The 17,623-nt window shown below is 41.6% G+C and overlaps 1 protein-coding gene across 2 annotated transcripts in view; it reads right to left on the bottom strand.

Moving 5' to 3' along the window:
- Nucleotides 1-16,452, bottom strand: part of SMG1 (SMG1 nonsense mediated mRNA decay associated PI3K related kinase) — a 58,777-nt gene extending 42,325 nt beyond the window's left edge. The window contains exons 1-4 of one of the 2 annotated variants that reach the window (XM_053957409.1): nt 16,312-16,452; nt 7,273-7,436; nt 4,171-4,326; nt 1,469-1,605 (exon numbers count right to left, since the gene is read on the bottom strand). In XM_053957409.1, coding sequence (XP_053813384.1) covers nt 1,469-1,605; nt 4,171-4,326; nt 7,273-7,436; nt 16,312-16,400 — 546 coding nt within the window. In that variant the 5' untranslated portion in view covers nt 16,401-16,452. The remainder of the gene's footprint in view (nt 1-1,468; nt 1,606-4,170; nt 4,327-7,272; nt 7,437-16,311) is intronic. The other variant, XM_053957410.1, reaches the window with a different exon arrangement.
- Nucleotides 16,453-17,623: the final 1,171 nt, after the last annotated feature.

Genomic DNA, 17,623 nt, shown 5'->3' on the forward strand with positions numbered 1-17,623 from the left:
CGTAAGGGCATTTTGAAAATGTGTCTGGTACCCACAATAGAGGCTAAAAAGGAAAAGAGATATCTATAATTTAGAAGCTAAAGCAGGACTCTATTATATGATAAGTGACTACTGACTTCTACTACTCTACTTTGAACTCATATTTCAACCCTAAAGAAGAAAAGAACTCAGTTAAACTACACTAAGTAGTGTCAAGACCTGCAGGAACTACTGCTAGGTAAAACACTGTCCATTATGAAGTTTTGGCCTTGATATCACTTGATATCTGATCTTATTCTCATTAGTGAGCTCATAGAAGCTTAACCAAAAGCTTCTCGGTGACAGACTTTTAATATTTTAACCACTAATGAAGTTTGTCATCGCTGACTTAGACATTAGAATGGCAATTCCATTACATTCTGAGATACCAATAAATCCAAATAAAACACAGTTACAAAATAGAATTTAAAAATAGGGAAAAACTCATGGAGAATAACAGAAGTAACTAATAAAATAACCACAGAATAACTGGAAACCATTCACTTCCTAAACCCTTGTAGTAACAAGAGGAAAGCTGAAGTGTTAACTAGGCTTGCACAGGGACTGCTTACACCTAGGTGCACAGACTAGAATACTCCCCATATTCAAGTCTCATGTCCTTTGGAAAAGAACGCAATTATCACTAGTTAATTAACATACAATGAGAAAATGAACCAATTTCTTACAAATAAGGACAGACACAGATCCCACAGCTGAAGTATCAGAGCACTGCTTGCAAATGAGTGGCAGGATATTAAACCATCACTTCCTGCTTTTTCAGTACTTGGAGAACTCTTAAGCTTTCCAAAACAGTGGGGGAGATGTGTCAGACAATATGCTCTTTAATAGTTCATTTCAAAATACGTAGTATTAAAAATTTATACCCACAGTGGGATACTTCCCTTCCCATCCCCATATCCTTAAAAAACACTTGAGGACATTAGAGACTTCAGCAAACCATCGAAACTCCTAAAGATGTAATGAAAACAAAGATTTACTTCGTTCTCTTCCCACATACAGAGATGTTTAGTTACAAAGCTGAGTAGCTCTAAGATGAGCTGTTCACAAGACTAAATACCTGTGTATTTTTAATTTGAAATACAGAAACAGTTCTTGAACAAGACAATAACACTTTACTTCCCCTTCCCTCAGCTTCCTTTCTGAGGGATCCAGAGGCTATTCCTAAGAGCAGTCAAAGAAAGCCACACACGTGCCATGTTAATGCCTATAGCTTGGGCATTCAGCAGTTTAAGGCAATACATCCTAATAAAACATCCCCTGAATTATGGAAACAAGACAGACAATCCAGGAATACATTCTCCTTTCTTGTGGAATGAAATTCTTTATATACAAGATAATCTTGCAAACATATCCCAATACTCAGATTTGAAAAAGACAGTTGTATAAAACAAGAAATACCCAGTGCTATGGAAAAGGAAGAATTACTGACCAGTTTGTTTTCTGGTTGCTGAATGAATTCTTTCAGTTGCTTTACAGTAGCCAGTCTTCGGTCTCTGTCGTCTTCCCGAGTAATCCTCCGAAGAAGATTTGACAGTCGAGACTCGTCAGAATAAGACAACGGTCGCTCTGAAAAAAAACAATTATTTATTTTTTCCTACTGCATTTATCAACAGTAAAGTATTGTCCAATACATGTAGGAGTGAAATCAGTAAATCATAATAGTCATTTAAGAAAATAAAAATAAATCCTGATTGGTTTTAAATTTTCATCAAAAGTCAGTTAAATGTAAAATCTAATTTAGCTACCAAAGTATTTCATTTCTTCATGAGGACAGCCCAGTACCTCTGTTGAACTCATTCAGAACTAAGCAGAACTGTCTTACTTCTACACAAAAACCTGGACTTAGTTTCCTTCAACATAAATGGAACTAAAAAAAATAGTGTGGGGTAAGATTAAACCAGCCTTGTGGTTGAATAAACAAAAATACTTCAACAAATAATATTTTGAGAAAACCTTGTGGAAAAAACAAGCTGCTTCTTGAAGCAAAGAACCAGATTTAAGTTCAAGCAACTACAAAGAAACAATATTTTCTCTCTGATAGGTAGCAGGGTTCTGCTTCAAAAAGGAAAATAGATCTGCTCTTCATTTACTGAGGAACAAAAGCCCCCAGCTTGAAGAGGGACCTGGCTGTTCACTTAAGCAGATCAAAATGGGGTACAAGGAACCCCTTCCTAAGAAAACACTTCACTGAACTTGGCCAACAGCACACAATACCAGGGAAGGTCACAATGCAGTTCACCCGCTTCAGGGACAAACTACCTATGAATTCATATAAATAATTAATTGCCCTCATTTGCAAAAAGGAAACCAAATTTCTTTCAGTAAGTTTAACATTAGATGCTTCATGGTGGTTCAAATCAGAGGATTCATGGAATGTGATGAGGTATCCTTAGTCAACATGACTAATGAGAAAATCCAAGACAGCTACAGAGCGCTTTCTGCTCTACTCTGCTAGACATCAGTCATCTGATGTGACTAAAGCAGCTTTGTCTTTATTCAGTTAATAGCTAATCTACACTGGCATTACTCCCAAGAGTGTCAGCTAATTGTTAAGTCACAATTACAACTTTAAGAAAAAAACAGAAGCAAAAAACACTAACCAAGAACACGACTGAAGCTACACTAATCAAAGCACTAATTAACAAATACCTGTGACATCCACTTTGTGAAAATTCAGCAAGGTCTCAGCCACATGCTAACTCACAGAAGACTATTTTTAAAATTGTTTAATGAATATACTAACAAGAAAACATCAAAGAACTTAAAACCCAAAATCTTGTTGCAGCATAATCCCATTGTTTTTTAAAGAAGATATGAAAAACCAAAATGACTTGCTGAAACTTACAACAATCAAAGACAGCCAAATTCAAAAGGAGAAACTCTTGAAATCTGACATTTCAAGGAGAGAAAACATACAAGTCACGGGCAGCAACTTCAGTCATCCAAAATTATATATCCTAACCTTTTAAGTATTAAAGAGATGCTCACATACCCAGGAAAGCAGTCTGAATTAACTATTATTTAGTACTGGCAGAAAGTATTTTTATTTAACGAGTTTCCTATTTCCTCTACATAGACATAAAAAGATGCTAAAAGGACTACATAATTTTAGACCAAGACACCAGAATAGGATTATAAAGTCTGAGTTTAACCCATTCATAAAATTACATTTTTGAAACAGCCATGTCACCACTTACATCTCAGCTCTTCCACCTGCAAAGCACAGTGAACATTCTTTTTTCTCCTCTGAAATATTAATTATTGAGAAGAAATGGCCTGTCCTTATGTTTATAATGTGCCTGGCATAATGCAGGCAGTTTTTACCAGTGGCTCAACTACTACTTATACTAAGTGATGCAATAAGTGACAGTGCTTAGTCATAAAGTTTCTATTTTCATTCAAAAATGCTTGGAATAACTTTTTTTTTTTTTAACTATGACTCAAACCTCAAATAGTGGGGAAAGTGAAGCCTTCTTCCTCAAAAACACAAGCCCAGCATTCCTGCACCCTCTTGAAACTCCAGATTTGTTCTTGCTGCATCTCCCAAGACCTTGCCCACATTCTTAGGATACTTCCAGCTCCTCCATGGCCTCTATTCCTCAGCAAGAGGGAGCACAAGCAGTGGCAGGCTCAGGAGGACACACACGGTGACAGGACAGTGACAGGACATGATCACTGCTTGTCCTGCAGCCCAGGGAGAACAGCTGAGCTGCTTCCAACCACTGCTGCTCTTCCCACACTGGGGCTCATTCATTACCAACTTTTTACTCAGGCATCAATTTGCAACAAATTCAAAGCAAGTTCTCCTCCTTAGAGATGTCTCTGCCAAATCTGACTAACCTAAGTAAGGGTTCAAAAGCCATCTAAAGGAAATTGAAAGATTAACAGCCTAAGCCAGGTAGTTGATCGATCTGCCAAACCTGTGGAGGAAGCCTCAGCACAAGGAATAATAAAACAAGACAAAAAATGAGCAAAACAAGTATCCATCAACACCATCTAATCATGTATCACAAAAAAAAAAAAAAAATCCATACAGAGTGCATAACTACAGTGAACTTCTTCTCGTATTCTGAACACAAGAAATGTTGCCAAAAGAGATATCCTCTTCCTGAAAATCAGCAATGTGCTTACCCTGTGATTTCCTCATGTCTTTTGTGGCTAAAGCACGATTCCCATGTGGAACACTGGTAAAATCAGGATTGGTCACATTGTTAACTCTCAGCTCTTGCCCCAACGACTTCCGACCATAAGTATTTTCCCCAGATCCTCCATTGACACTGTAGCCACCTGTGGACAAACCAATGTGACATTAAAACAGGCTCTCAGACCACATATTTACCAGGGTGGTGAGTTGTGAGTTATGCAATTCATATGCAAATTAGCAGCTCTATCTTCTACCACCTCCTTTAGCTTCCTTTTTCATTTCTACATGCATCAATGTTTTGTTATATCCTGTAAGTTTCCAGGTCACAGATTTAAACTCTCATCTGTCTTTTTTTTTTAATATGTGAAAAAAACACTATTGCCATAAAGTTTAACATCAATTTTGTTGTATTTAATGTTTTCTTATTATTACTTTGACTTGAAAGGCTTTGTAAACTACAAGGTCAAACTGCTAGTACACATGGCTAGGTATTTTCACCTACTTGCTCCTTTATGCACATGAAATCTCTGTTCAGTTTTTGCTATGAATCCACCACACAAGCTAAGTAAAATGGTCAAAAAAAAAAGTTTTTGGAAAGACAAATATTATCTGTTTGCACAGACTGAACAACTCTCCTAAATATAAAAAAGTCAGCATTTTCACTAATACTGGTATCATTTTTAATTAAACTCAATCCTACATTCTCCCACTTAAGATACATCACTGGTAACAATATAAAATGAAAATAAAAGCATCATTTTGAGTAACTCAATTGATCTTACTCCTATATCCACAAGAATAAACAAACTCAAATGCTGAGACTGGAAGTTTTCCAGCCTGCCACACCACTTTGAGGGGCAGGTTTTTCCCCTCAATACTGTAGAGAAGTGAAACTGTCCCCTGAGCCTGCCCAATCCTTCACTCAATGTATTAGAGCTCACTTCCAAGGAAGATTTCTAAAGTGCCCTCCCTGTCCAAAACAGGGAAGAATCAACTAATAAAATTAAACCCAGGATGAAAAAAAATATACAAGATTTCTTTCAGAAAAGGTATTTCCACAAGTCCATCTGCTTCAATATATAAAAGAAGGTCTGGGGAAAAGGACAGGTGGCTCCCCATTAGAGGCTGCCCACTGAGACTAAAGGATTGACAAAAAAGTAGAGTTCAAACGTTGAGGTAAACCTGGATTTTAGCAGATGTAAAGAATGTTTCTTTAGGGCAAAGCTTTGGATAAAAAGCAGATATTAACTACCAGTATACATTTGTGCATTCCTATACCCATGGGGCTACCCTACCATTACAGAAATCCCTGTGCAAAGTCTCACTTGCAATTGGTTAACTACAATTACAGTAAAGATAGTTTGTATCTATTTAGATTTACAACATTATTTTTTACAGCTCAGTTTTTAAACATAAACTAGCAAGCGTGCTACCTTTACATTATTTTATCAGAACAAACCACACTGTCCTTTGAAGGAAGTAACTTCTAACAGCAATTAATGCATCTGAGCCTTAACATAAGAGTCACATCCTTGGAGGTTTTCAAATCTGAAAAACTTCCAAAAATTATCGTTTTGTGAGTGATTTTTATTATTAACTCCAGAAACTGGGGGGAGGTGGATAGGGGGTGTATGGAAGCCAGAACAGAAAATCTCAAATGAAAATTCCATGCTGGCAGACTCCAACAGACGAGTTGAAAAATCTTAGTAAACAAAGAAACTATTATGCATCTTTACACTTACAAATTTCTCCAATAATAAAAATGAACTAGATACACCTGGAACTTGGTTTTATCGTTAGAATATCCTAATCACCTTTTTTCAAGTCACACCTGAACAAAACAGCACGAAGTGCTGAGCTAGCAGAGACATGCCCGGCAAGATACAGCACTGGAGGGAGAGCCAGGTACATTTTTCTTCTCAAATGGCACTTTCCCAGCAACTTCACAAACTACCTTCCTGAATTTGTCCAAAACTTACTATTTCACTGCACTGCCAGTACATTCTTTAAATACCAGCACCCTTCAAATCACAAGAACAACCTCCTATGCCAGTCTGTGTTAAACACAGTACAACATTCCACATTAGCAGACAAATACACTCACCTTCTAAGCAGTTTCTCTACTGAAGTAAAACAAATCTTAAGGTTCTCAAGCTATGCAGATAAACATGCTTCATGCTTCTGCCACCTACTAACACTACCTTCTACTTATAAAAAAATTAATTTGCATCCAGCTGTAACTTCACCCAAGATACAGCAATTATTTACAGTCAGTTACAGGCCAGAGAAGTGGGGGGAGTTCAAATACTTTTCAGGTTCCTGAACAAAAACTTCCACACTACTATTTCTGTGAGATTTTTTCTTGAGTCTGGCCTGCCTGAGGATTTACATAGTCAAAAAGTGACTCTGCAAGTAAGAAATTCTCTAATTTGTTATCTGTATTTGGCAATTAAAGAAAAAAATCAGAACATAGATTTTTCATAATTACAGAAAATATATGATTCTGACTGTTCAGCTACTTCCTAGAAATAGTATTTAATTCCTAAAAATGAAAAAAAAAACCAAAACCAGTAAAAATGTATGAATCACACATCATATGATTTACATTAAGTCAGACTGAGGTACATGAAAGTGGAAACTGCCATTAATGATAAGAATATAGATCTTAAAGATTGCAGTTTGGTGCAGTAAAGCTACAACAGGCAATAGATCAGTCTAGTAGCCCATTTAATCCAATACCAGAAGTACTGGAGACTCCTGAGGAAGAAATTACAGCCTGAAGACCAGACACCTCCAGAATATTATGCTTCAGAAAAAAGTACTTATTCTGTTAACACATCAAGGCTTCTCTTGCATTCTTCTCCTAACACAACTGCACATTTTTCTCAGCATTCACAACAACCACAACATTTCTCTGACAAATCTCCCAAAACAGCAATACTGTGGCAATCAGACAAATCAGTTTTGCTGCTTTTTTGGGGTGAGGAGGGAAAAAAACAAAACAAAACAAGAGTTTCTCCACCATTTCAGTTTACTGCCTTTCCCTGATCGCCCCCTCACAATCATACAGGAAACAGCAATCTGTGTACCTTTTTCTTCATTCTGTATGTCAGTGTGGACTCTGATATCATCGTGTCTTTGCCGAGACACCACAGCTGAATTTGAGGGTTGTAATCCATAGGAGGCAGAGCTGCCCCGATCTCTGGATGAAGAATATTTTAAATTGTCCTGGTCAGCTGATGCACTGTCAGTTCTACAAAGAGAAAAATATTTTTTTTATGTAGGGATATAACAGGAGTGGGATTCACATTCACTTATAAATACAACATATTTAAATGACAATCCCAAATGTATTTCTCAATGTCAAAAATGTTGTTTGTCTAACCTGTTCCTTAAAAAGTGACCTTAAATTCAAATTGGGATGGGAACTGACTAATTATCACAGCAACATGCAAAGGAAATGCATTCTAGTGTGCCAGTGCCTTTTCTTATGGCCTGCTCAAGTCTCTTTCCAGTTGTACTTCTATACAAGGAAAAAACTACTTCCCAGAGGTGACAAATAAAACACAACTAGGTCCAGGTATGCATCACAGCTGGATGATACAGTGCCTACCATTTGTGAAAGTCATCACTAATCTACAGATGAAAATTTATATAATATGCCATGGGCCTTACTCAGCAACATAAACCCTCGTATTAGATGGAAGAATGTAACCGATGATCAGCACAAAAATCACATATTAAGTTTTTTAAAAATAAAAACTGCAAAGCAAGGAAGAAGGCTTTACTGTGAAAAAACTGAAAGGTAAACTAAGAGTTGTGATCCTTAGGCATAAACGTCTGCAGATATAAAGCAAGTTCAAAAAATCTGCATTAGGTTTAAACCATTCTCATATCAGAAAACTGATACAGACCAGAATAAACTTTTGAGGAAAAAGATGAAAATTATGAAATCAACTCTTCTCCCTGGACACACTAAGTGTTTAATTTTTAAATATACAGGATTTTAATAATAAACACACGTGCATGAGATTTCAGAACATAAACGCAACCAATTACTTTAAATGCACTCTTACAAGCAATGATGGGGGGATGACATTAAAACAAACGAAGCAATACCCATCCAAAGGGAAAATCAGCAGAATTTTGCTCAACTCAAGTGTATTTGGAATCAGACTATAGAGATTATTAACAGCAAGCTTTCCCTACTCTAAAGATCTACTATTTTTACTTAAAGTTTCGGATAGTTCATTCAATTATTTAACAAAAAAGCAGGACAGATCACTCCTGTAAATTAACTACAGTTTGTGTAAGGATAAACACCACATGCTCATTAAGAAAATTTCTTTCATTTTTCCTTTTCAAGAGAACACTGTGATTAGAACTGGTAGACAAATTCATGGGAAAAGGAGCCAAATACAAATACATCTCAAAGCCAAAAGGGAAAAAACACAGGTAAACTTTTTGATAAGCAGTTGTTACTTAAGCAGTACTAAAGGCTTGCTACTGTCCATTACAGCTCGGCCACAGTACAACTGGAAGACGAATACCATGAGCACTGACACTTGCAAAACCAACTGGAATTAAAGACACACATTTTACTCTCCTGAGCATGTTAAAAGACATTATATATTTTCAGTTTGAAACAATGAGAAAATTGTACTTTTTCCCTGTTCACACAGTGCAAGTTGATATAACATTTGCTTGGCAGGTATTATTCCCTTTTGCACTGTAAGCAAGTTCATTTTTAGACATACACAGCAAGACACTTTTCCTCACTCAGTATTCACTGTGCCATCACATCTACTGCTTTGTTGGGCACTTGCTTGGACTATTTAAAAAATAGGCTATGCTACTCTAGAGGCAAAGCCTTAGCAGAAGTCTTTATTCATGACAGTTAACTAGAATTGTAAAAATCTTCATACATTTGTTCCATCATCATTCACCTAAGCTATGCTGAACAGGAAAGTTCTACACTTCACATGGTATGAACTTTAAATGTGACCAAATCACGTGCAAATTTCCAGACATTCACAGAGACACCAGATCTTCTCCCTGCCCTAAAACCTCCCAGTTCACTTTGAGCAATTACGTTAGCCTTTCAATGAAACAGGCTGACAAATTTTCAGCTGACAAATTTAAGTACTGATGGCTTTTTACATTTACCTTCCCAAAGGGCATCGCTTTTTTTAAGGCAATGTGCTGTAAACTGAATCATCTCCAATTGTCAACCATTAACGCTGAAATTCCCGTCTGAAGAAAAGCTGATTAAACGTACAATTTTTAACACTGTTCTGTGAATCCCTATCAACTGAAGGACTACACGTTCTCAGCTAACCCCACTTCCCACAGGACAGCCTTTGAATGCTTTGTAAAATTTTCCATTGTGGTAAAATACATGAGCCTATTGTTTTCCCAGGAAAACCCACACATTCACTTCATTCTGGCTTCTGGAACAGCTATCTGCAAGCTAACCTGCTTACACTTTATCACCAACTAAAAGGTGAGTCCAATTTTCGTAAAAAATATCTAATTGTTCTCCTATATATCAATTTAAGAGACAGTAATGCCTACTGACAATTTTGTTCCCACTACAATAAATGTGTAGCTTAGACAGGATAGAAACTCCTGGCTATCTTTATGAGGCAGAGACAAAAATCACCCTAGAAAGATGCTGGTATTCTGTGACCCAGCCGACTGCTATGGCCCATATTGCTTGGAAAGAGGGTTTCCAATGGGAAGGAGCTTGCAAGGAGATGCACAGCAGAAGCAGAGCCGAGGACCTGACGGGCCTGTGCATTTCCAGCTGCCCAGTGACACACAGCACTTCTCACTGGGGAGGGAATTCCAGAGCTGTACTGCAGGACCTGCAACACCACTCTGGGAACTTATGGCATGGGCTCATCAAGACCTGGGGCTGCGACCCAGCAGCTGTCACCTGCCCCTGTGCTCCCTGACCCAGGAATCCAGACACAGGGATGACACAGGGGTGACACAGGGCACTGCTGTGCACACTCACTGCGTGCACAGGCAGACACACTCAATTTCCAAATCCATTTGCGAAAGATACCTTTTTCATGTCAGGAATGTGGTTATGATTTTGAAAGACAGCTCCTCACAACTGAAAGGCAGGCACTCTGTGCTCAGGTCCTTGCCGAAGTCTTAAAAATAATTACTTTTTCTGCCTCCCTCCAGCCATTCCACCAGGCAATGGGCAGAACTGTGCTGCGGGACACCTCAGCTCATGCTTGCCTTTCAGGAGGGCATTTTTGTTCCTGCTCACATGGTGATATTTCCACTTAAATTGCATTGCACCAAGCAGATGGCAGGTTACACGACAGACCTAATGCTCAGCATTATCCTATGTAACAACAAATTTAAGTTACATACATTGACATTGCCACACACACCTAACAAACATAATGTATTAATAGAGTCTCAATGTACAATGTTAGCAACAGATAAGCAAAAGCAAAAACATAACTGCTATATTAGACAAAATGGAAAACTGTAAGGATGAACATGATTATGATTATCTTATACTGTAGCTTCCAAAGTTTGGAACTTTATGAGAGACTACACTGTATTACTTCTACCTGAAAATCTCACTGATGGAGACTAAGCAAAGTACTTCAAGAGCTCACATGAGAGTTTTCATCTGTGTCTGGCTCTGGTGGAAGATCACCCATCACCAAATGGCTGCAGACACTGTTTTAGCAAAATCATTTAAACAGAAGATACTGCATTATGTTTCCTGCAGGGTGATTTTAAACCTGCCTTGGTCCATCAGGAAAAGAAAATAGTTCACTAAATAAGCAGAAATAGCCACTAGTGTGTCCTCCCTCTCCAAAAAGGCTGCTTATTTTTTTCCATTGGCATACAGAAGGAAACAGACTTTTCAAAAATAAGTCTATTATCTCATTTAATCGAAAGTATTAATATGATTTGACTTGCCAATATGTCTGACTTAAGAGAGCATGGCTAAGAGCAACTAGTTTAAAAAAAATCTTAATCTAGAAAAAAAGAAAAATAGATCAAAAATATATTGTTACTTTAGTTATATGAAAGCCTTAAGAATTTTTGTCCAAGAAACTTGGTACAATCTGGTGTATACTGTTCATTATGTGCAGCTTTTTCAGAACAACCTGCCATAGGGACATTATTTTGAGACAAAAATCACTTAATTATTCTACTGGATTTTATTTCCAAGTACAGGACATACATGAAAGATTTACTCCAAGACAACTCTACTGCGTGAGCTCTATTATTGTTCAAGTCAGTTGATTTTATTTGCTTATTTCATCTGTTTGCCAAGTTTATTTGAAGTAATGTAGATAAATTCTTCATTACTGAAATTCTTTATCAGTAAAATATTTAAACTTAAAAGAGTCACTGTATTCACCCAAATTAACAGCTTCCCACCAAGTTTCTGCTCTGCCACTGGCATGCAGAGCTTCCTTTCGCCGTGATCTTCTCATCATTTGGTCCACCCTGCCAAGCCAGAGCCTGGCTGAGCCCACCCCAAAGCCTACTTTTGCTTCTTCTCCTGTGTTGAGAAAATACAAATGGCTGTGTTTTCTATTAATGAAATAACTAACCATCTTCTTCCTGCAATTCTGCCATCTCCATTGTTGGACATCTATGTGCCATAACAGTAGCATTTTAAATCCCCTCTTGATTCTGTGTCACTCCCTTCTTAGACAGTAGCATACCAATTTCATTCTGTTCCATGATGGGCATTATTAGAAGGGAATGTCAGGGAAAGGTATCACACATACACATCCTCTTCTTTTTCCATAGGTGTATTCCAACAGGCATTTTTGGGGTACAGGATGTTGAACTAGCTAAACCCTTGGTCTGATTTAGTGTGGCTGTTCTTGTATGGAAAACAATCTACACTCCCAGTTTCTTCTGCTTCCCACTGACACACTTTCATATTCTTTCATCTTTCTCACAACTCATTCTCCTCTGTCTTCACATTAAAAACAAAGATTTTTACATTACAAACTTCAGCTCCTCCATTTTACCAAAAACCAAAAAAAGCTTGGGAAGGTGTGAGATCAAAGAGTTATCAGCATATTTAACACAAATGTGAAAGGAGATCAAGAATTATGGCTGCAACTCCAGAACTGAACCCATACCTGTTCAGCATCTCCCACATGCAGTCCGCTGAATCTCTTCCCAGGGTTTCCACTGATGTTTTCACAATGGCACCTTACAACTGATCCTGCATCTCATTCTTTACGCTGTCTTCAACATCACTGACTACTTTTCTCTCTCCCTCCGTATCTCAGTCTTTGCTCTCCTCTCTCTCAGCTACCCGTGAAGGCATAGAAGTCATATATCCACTTTCACCCTACATGGCTCTACACCCATTCTTTGGTAATCACAGCAACATCCTCAAACACCTCTATGCTGCCAACTTTCAGGTCTCTCACCTGTGCAAATTACAGTTTCAGCCTATTTCTAACAAACGTTTTACAGGCACTTTGCTGCACATGCAAGCACAGAAGAACCAGTCTCTGTTTCAACTTTCCTTCTATACAGCACCTGCTTGTCATTCACTGCCTGGATTCAGCATTATGATCAGACAATTTCCACAGTGAGTACTTGCTTTTTGTAAAAGACATGCCTCTGCCCTTCACAGCCATGTGAAAAGCACTGCTCTGAACGGCACTTTCCTGGGCCATTTGGTCTAATGGGTTTCTTTGCTCCCTGCCAGTATCTCCCAACCTGTCTGAATTACTTGTGCTCAGTTACAAACTTCCAGCCAATATGCTACCTGCTTAGGCCACAGACTACCTGGAAGGAGACCATATTTTACTGTCTTGTCTCATCAAGTCTAAACCCATGAGCACCAGGCAGTAACTTGGTTTGGCAAGCACCATGCGAACAAAACTTAGTAACTCATAACACTGACTTATGTTGTAGGACAAGGACACATGCCATTTTCATGATTTCAGTACTAAAACCTAATAGGACACTTCTGGAAATTTGCCCAGATGTGAAAGATGTTGTTTTACACTTTTTCACATCCTCCCCTGCTAACTTACATTTATGATAGGGGAGAGAGAGAGAGGTCCTGTTAATTAAAATCTTATCTTCCTTTTCACACTTTCATCGAAGAATGCCACGGTGCACTCTGCACTTGTTAACCTGCTAGCCTGCACTCACACTCCTGCATTTCCTCCCAGAGACAAGTACTGCTAGTTTCAGTACATAATTAGCCCTCAGCACTCTTAACAAATTAACTCTTTTCACACACAAGGCCTGCACACTGAAATTATTTTGTTTTTTGCACCAAGAGTTGTAACAGGAGATCTGTTGAACAACAAGAAAAGAAAGAAGCAAGCAAAGGTCTAGACAGCTGCAAAGATTAGGAAAAGGAAGAACAAGCTCTTACCAAGCCTTCTCAAAAAACCCTTCACTGTTCTCTGTCACATCCATCCAACATCTGTCCACAAAGTTTTTGTGTTGGTATTGAGTCTGGTACACAGCAGTGCACAAAGTAATATGTCCCTATACATCAGGACAACTTCTTCCTCTGTAGCACACAGACAGCTCTATCTTACACACACTGCTGGAAAACCAGTCTGATGTATGACTGCACACACACACAAAATATCATTTTAATTAAAAACTACTTTTCCTTGAAAAAAGCTATGTGCTCCAACTTCCAGTTTCACACTCTTTTCACCACAATTCCCAGTGCTGATTAGCATTACTAAAAACTGAGAGGAAATCTGGACCTACTAATGAAAATCAATCTAGTCACTTTTACACACACAAAAAAGTGCATTTGAAAACAATCCATCCGATGATACGCCCATGTAACAGCAGTTCCTTTTTTTGCCCTTAGGAACTTGAAACAACTACAATTATTACAGCTTTCACTACTTGGGCCACTTCCTTCACCTCTTCCACACCCTGCAAGAAAGCATTTACCAGCAGTATCACCTGAAGTAAATGAAACAAACAGCCAGCAGAAAGGGGAAGGAAAGAATATGTGGGTATATTTTTGTTGTGGGGTTTGTCCAAGATCGTATTTCAAATTATGAAAGAAACAGATTGTCAGTTTTATATAACAGATCTCCTTTCAAGCATGCATGTGAATCACTTTTAAAAATTAGTTAACACCAAATTGTCAGACTGATTTAATCTCTGCACTGTCCTTACTGTAGACTCAGGTTTCCCATCACCAGTATTTCTGAGATGTAAAAAAATGGAGCACTGCACATAGATGAAAATGTGCTGTACTTGGGATTGTGTGAACGTTTCTGATTCCTGGTATCCCCCACCATAATAAAAAAAAAAAAAAAAAAAGGTAGTATTTAAAGGAAATGATACAGTTAAATTCTGAGAAATGTCAGGACCAGTGTAGAGGTGTTGGCTATTTCTTAGCAGAAGCTCTTGATCACCAGTGTGATCAAAACAGAACAAGGCCCTATCCATGCTGAGGCTCCCTTAGGCTGCCACACTTTCTCTGGTGCTCTCAGAGCTTTGGTTCTGCTGTGGCTTTGTGGACAATTATTTTAGCAGCCAGGTCACACAGCTGTACTTGAGAGCTAAGGAGGCACCAGACTACAGGGAACACACCAGAGCCACACATGGAGGTAATTTCTTAAACCAGCCTTATCACCAGGCAAAGCATTTCTGCAGCCACTCTCTTACTTTCACCCTTAACTCCACTGAACCCACTGTAGGCAATACTAAGCTGGATAAAATCAGCTTCCTAACCCTCAAAAGATGTAATTTTTAGATAAAATATAGAATTCATGACAAATTCATATATCCAACCAAAATGCATTTAGAGAAGTCATCCACTGCAAAGACACATCCAACTTCTTCCAGGTCACAAGTTAGGGCTCAGAATTACAGACTGCAGCCCAGAAAAGTGAAGCAAAGAAGAAGGTAAGGAGTAAGAAATCACTCTTCTTAATTTTCTCCCAAAAAAGATGCTCTAAGAGAATGTCACCAATGAGGTTCATAAGTTCTTAAGTGAAGATAAACAGTAAGTTTTGTGACCAAGTATTTCAATCACACAAATTAGAATTTAAATAACCATGCCCCATACACCATTAAGAATTGAACTGCCTCTAGCACTGGCTCTAGAGGCTGTGCTGTTAGCTGTTCAAGCAAAAGGAAAGTTTCTTCCACAGTAAATGCTGAAGTGACCTTCACATTCACACATTTCTTCTAGTCCAAACTACATGAGACTGGGACCATCACCTGTCAGTATATTCCCAAGCATGTGCCACTCTGTTCTCTAGTGGAAAGTTTGTAAGTAAGGTCCCATGTTGTGTTAAACTTCCAAAAACATTTTAAAAAGCCTCAAATCCACATATTAAAAAAAAAAAACTTAGGAAACACCAAATTTATATCGGATTTCTACATAACAATTTCGACGCTGAAAACAGCAAGGCTGAGCAGTAGAGCAAATACACTGGCATGAGATACATTAGAAATAATTAAGACCTGAAATACACTCTCTAGATCTAACTAAAGAAGTGAATAGACTTTAAATTTTACTAAAACGTGCCACAAACGTGTAAACGCACCTAAAGCCTTACAACACATTTTAAGTAGGTGGGGTGAGAGCTTATATAGATCTACTACATTCCACAGATTAAAAAAAAAAAATCCTCAAATAAACCTGTGTAGTATGATGTTAACCCTCAAAAAACTACGAGTACTCCTGCAGCCTCAGTTCTCCCCTGGCTGTGCTCCAGCTGAAAAGCAGGCTGAAAATACGGGACCCGAGCCCACCCCCGCTCCCCCGTCACCGCAGCCCCCCGCCCGCCCCGCGGCCGGCAGGGAGGGACGCGCTGCCCGCAGCCACACACCGGCCACCGGCCGCACACGTTACAGGCCGCGGGAGCGGGGCTCCGGGGGGAGCACGGCGCGCTCCCACCCCGCCGAGCGCTGACAGACCCGGCCCCGTCCCGCCTCCGGCAGACGCGGCCCCGTCCCGCCGCCTGGGCCCGCCCGCCCTCCCGCGCTAGGCCCGGCCGCCAGGAAGTGGCTCCGCCGCCGCCCCGCTGCCCCAGGCCCGGCGGTGGGGCCCGGCCGAGCCGCCCGCCCCGCTCTCACAGCCCCGACCCCGCGCCCCCGGCCCCAGCCCTGCCCACCTGGGTTGCCAGTCATTCCAGCCCCGCGGGTGGTAGTGCTGCCTGCTGCCGGTGCCGCTCAGCCGAGACCCCGGGGCTCTGCGGCTCATTACCTTGCCCGAGACGGCATGGCCGGCCGGGCAGCGGCGCGGGACAGGGCGGAGGAGCAGCAGGAGCAGGAGGACGCGGGGGGAGAGGCGCGGGCGGCGGCTCCTCACTCGCGCTCCGCAGGCGGTGCTGCTGTCTCACAGCGCAGGGAGGGGACGCGGCCGCCGCGGCTGCTCCGGCTGCTGCCCGGGCGCGCAGCACGCCGGGATGGCGGACATGAGCCGCCCGCCCCTCCGCGGGGCACGCCGGGAGGGCGGGCACGGGGCGCGGGGGCGGCGGCTCCGCCTCCGGCAGCCGCGGGACGGGATCCCCGCCCGGGGGGTCCCCGCTGCTCTCCGCCCGCGCCTCCCCCGGGAGCGGCTGGCCGGCGGCGGCACCGCCCCGGGCCCTGAGAGGGGTGTCAGCCCCCGGCCCTGCGGGGAGTCGGTGACAGCCGCTCACCTGCCAGGGGAGCCCGTGCGGGAGGGCAGCCAGGGCGTCCCAACGCCAGCAGCGTGAAGGGATCGCGGAATCACTGGGGTTGGAAAAGACCTCTGAGATCATCGAGTTCAACCTCTCTGCGAACATCACCACGTCAACTGTACCATGACACCGAGTGCCACGTCCAGTCTTAAACACCTCCGGGGACGGTGACTCTGTCATCTCCCTGTGCAGCCCCATTTCCGTGTCTAATCCTTCTTATGAACTTCTTCCTAACATCCAACCTAAACCTTCCCTGCGCACAGCTTAAGACGATGTCCTGCCGTCCTGAGGATAAGGGTATCGCGGGCCCCGAGGGCACCCTGGCGCCTGAGGAGCCCCGGAGTGCCCGGGACATGGCGGGAGGCGGCGGCTCCCAGTCCCCAGCTGTGCGGGGAGCCAGGGCATCCCAGACCCCGAGTCCCGAGGGAAGCCAGGGCATCCCAGACCCCGAGTCCCGAGGGAAGCCAGGGCATCCCAGACCCCGAGTCCCGAGGGAAGCCAGGCGATCCCAGACCCCGAGTCCCGAGGGAAGCCAGGGCATCCCAGACCCCGAGTCCCGAGGGAAGCCAGGCGATCCCAGACCCCGAGTCCTGAGGGAAGCCTCGGCCCCCGGCGCTGCGGGGCCGAGGTTTCCAAGGCGTGAGGGGAGCCTGAGGCCCCTGAGCCCCGGGAGCAGCCGGGGCTGACAGGACCTGAGGGGGCTGGAGGGCGGACCGTGCCCTGCTGCCATCTCCCCCCTTCCCTCTGCACGGCTCTGTCTGTG

This window comes from Vidua chalybeata, chromosome 16 (assembly GCF_026979565.1).
Source record: "Vidua chalybeata isolate OUT-0048 chromosome 16, bVidCha1 merged haplotype, whole genome shotgun sequence".
In the NCBI taxonomy this organism is placed as follows: Eukaryota; Metazoa; Chordata; class Aves; order Passeriformes; family Viduidae; genus Vidua; species Vidua chalybeata.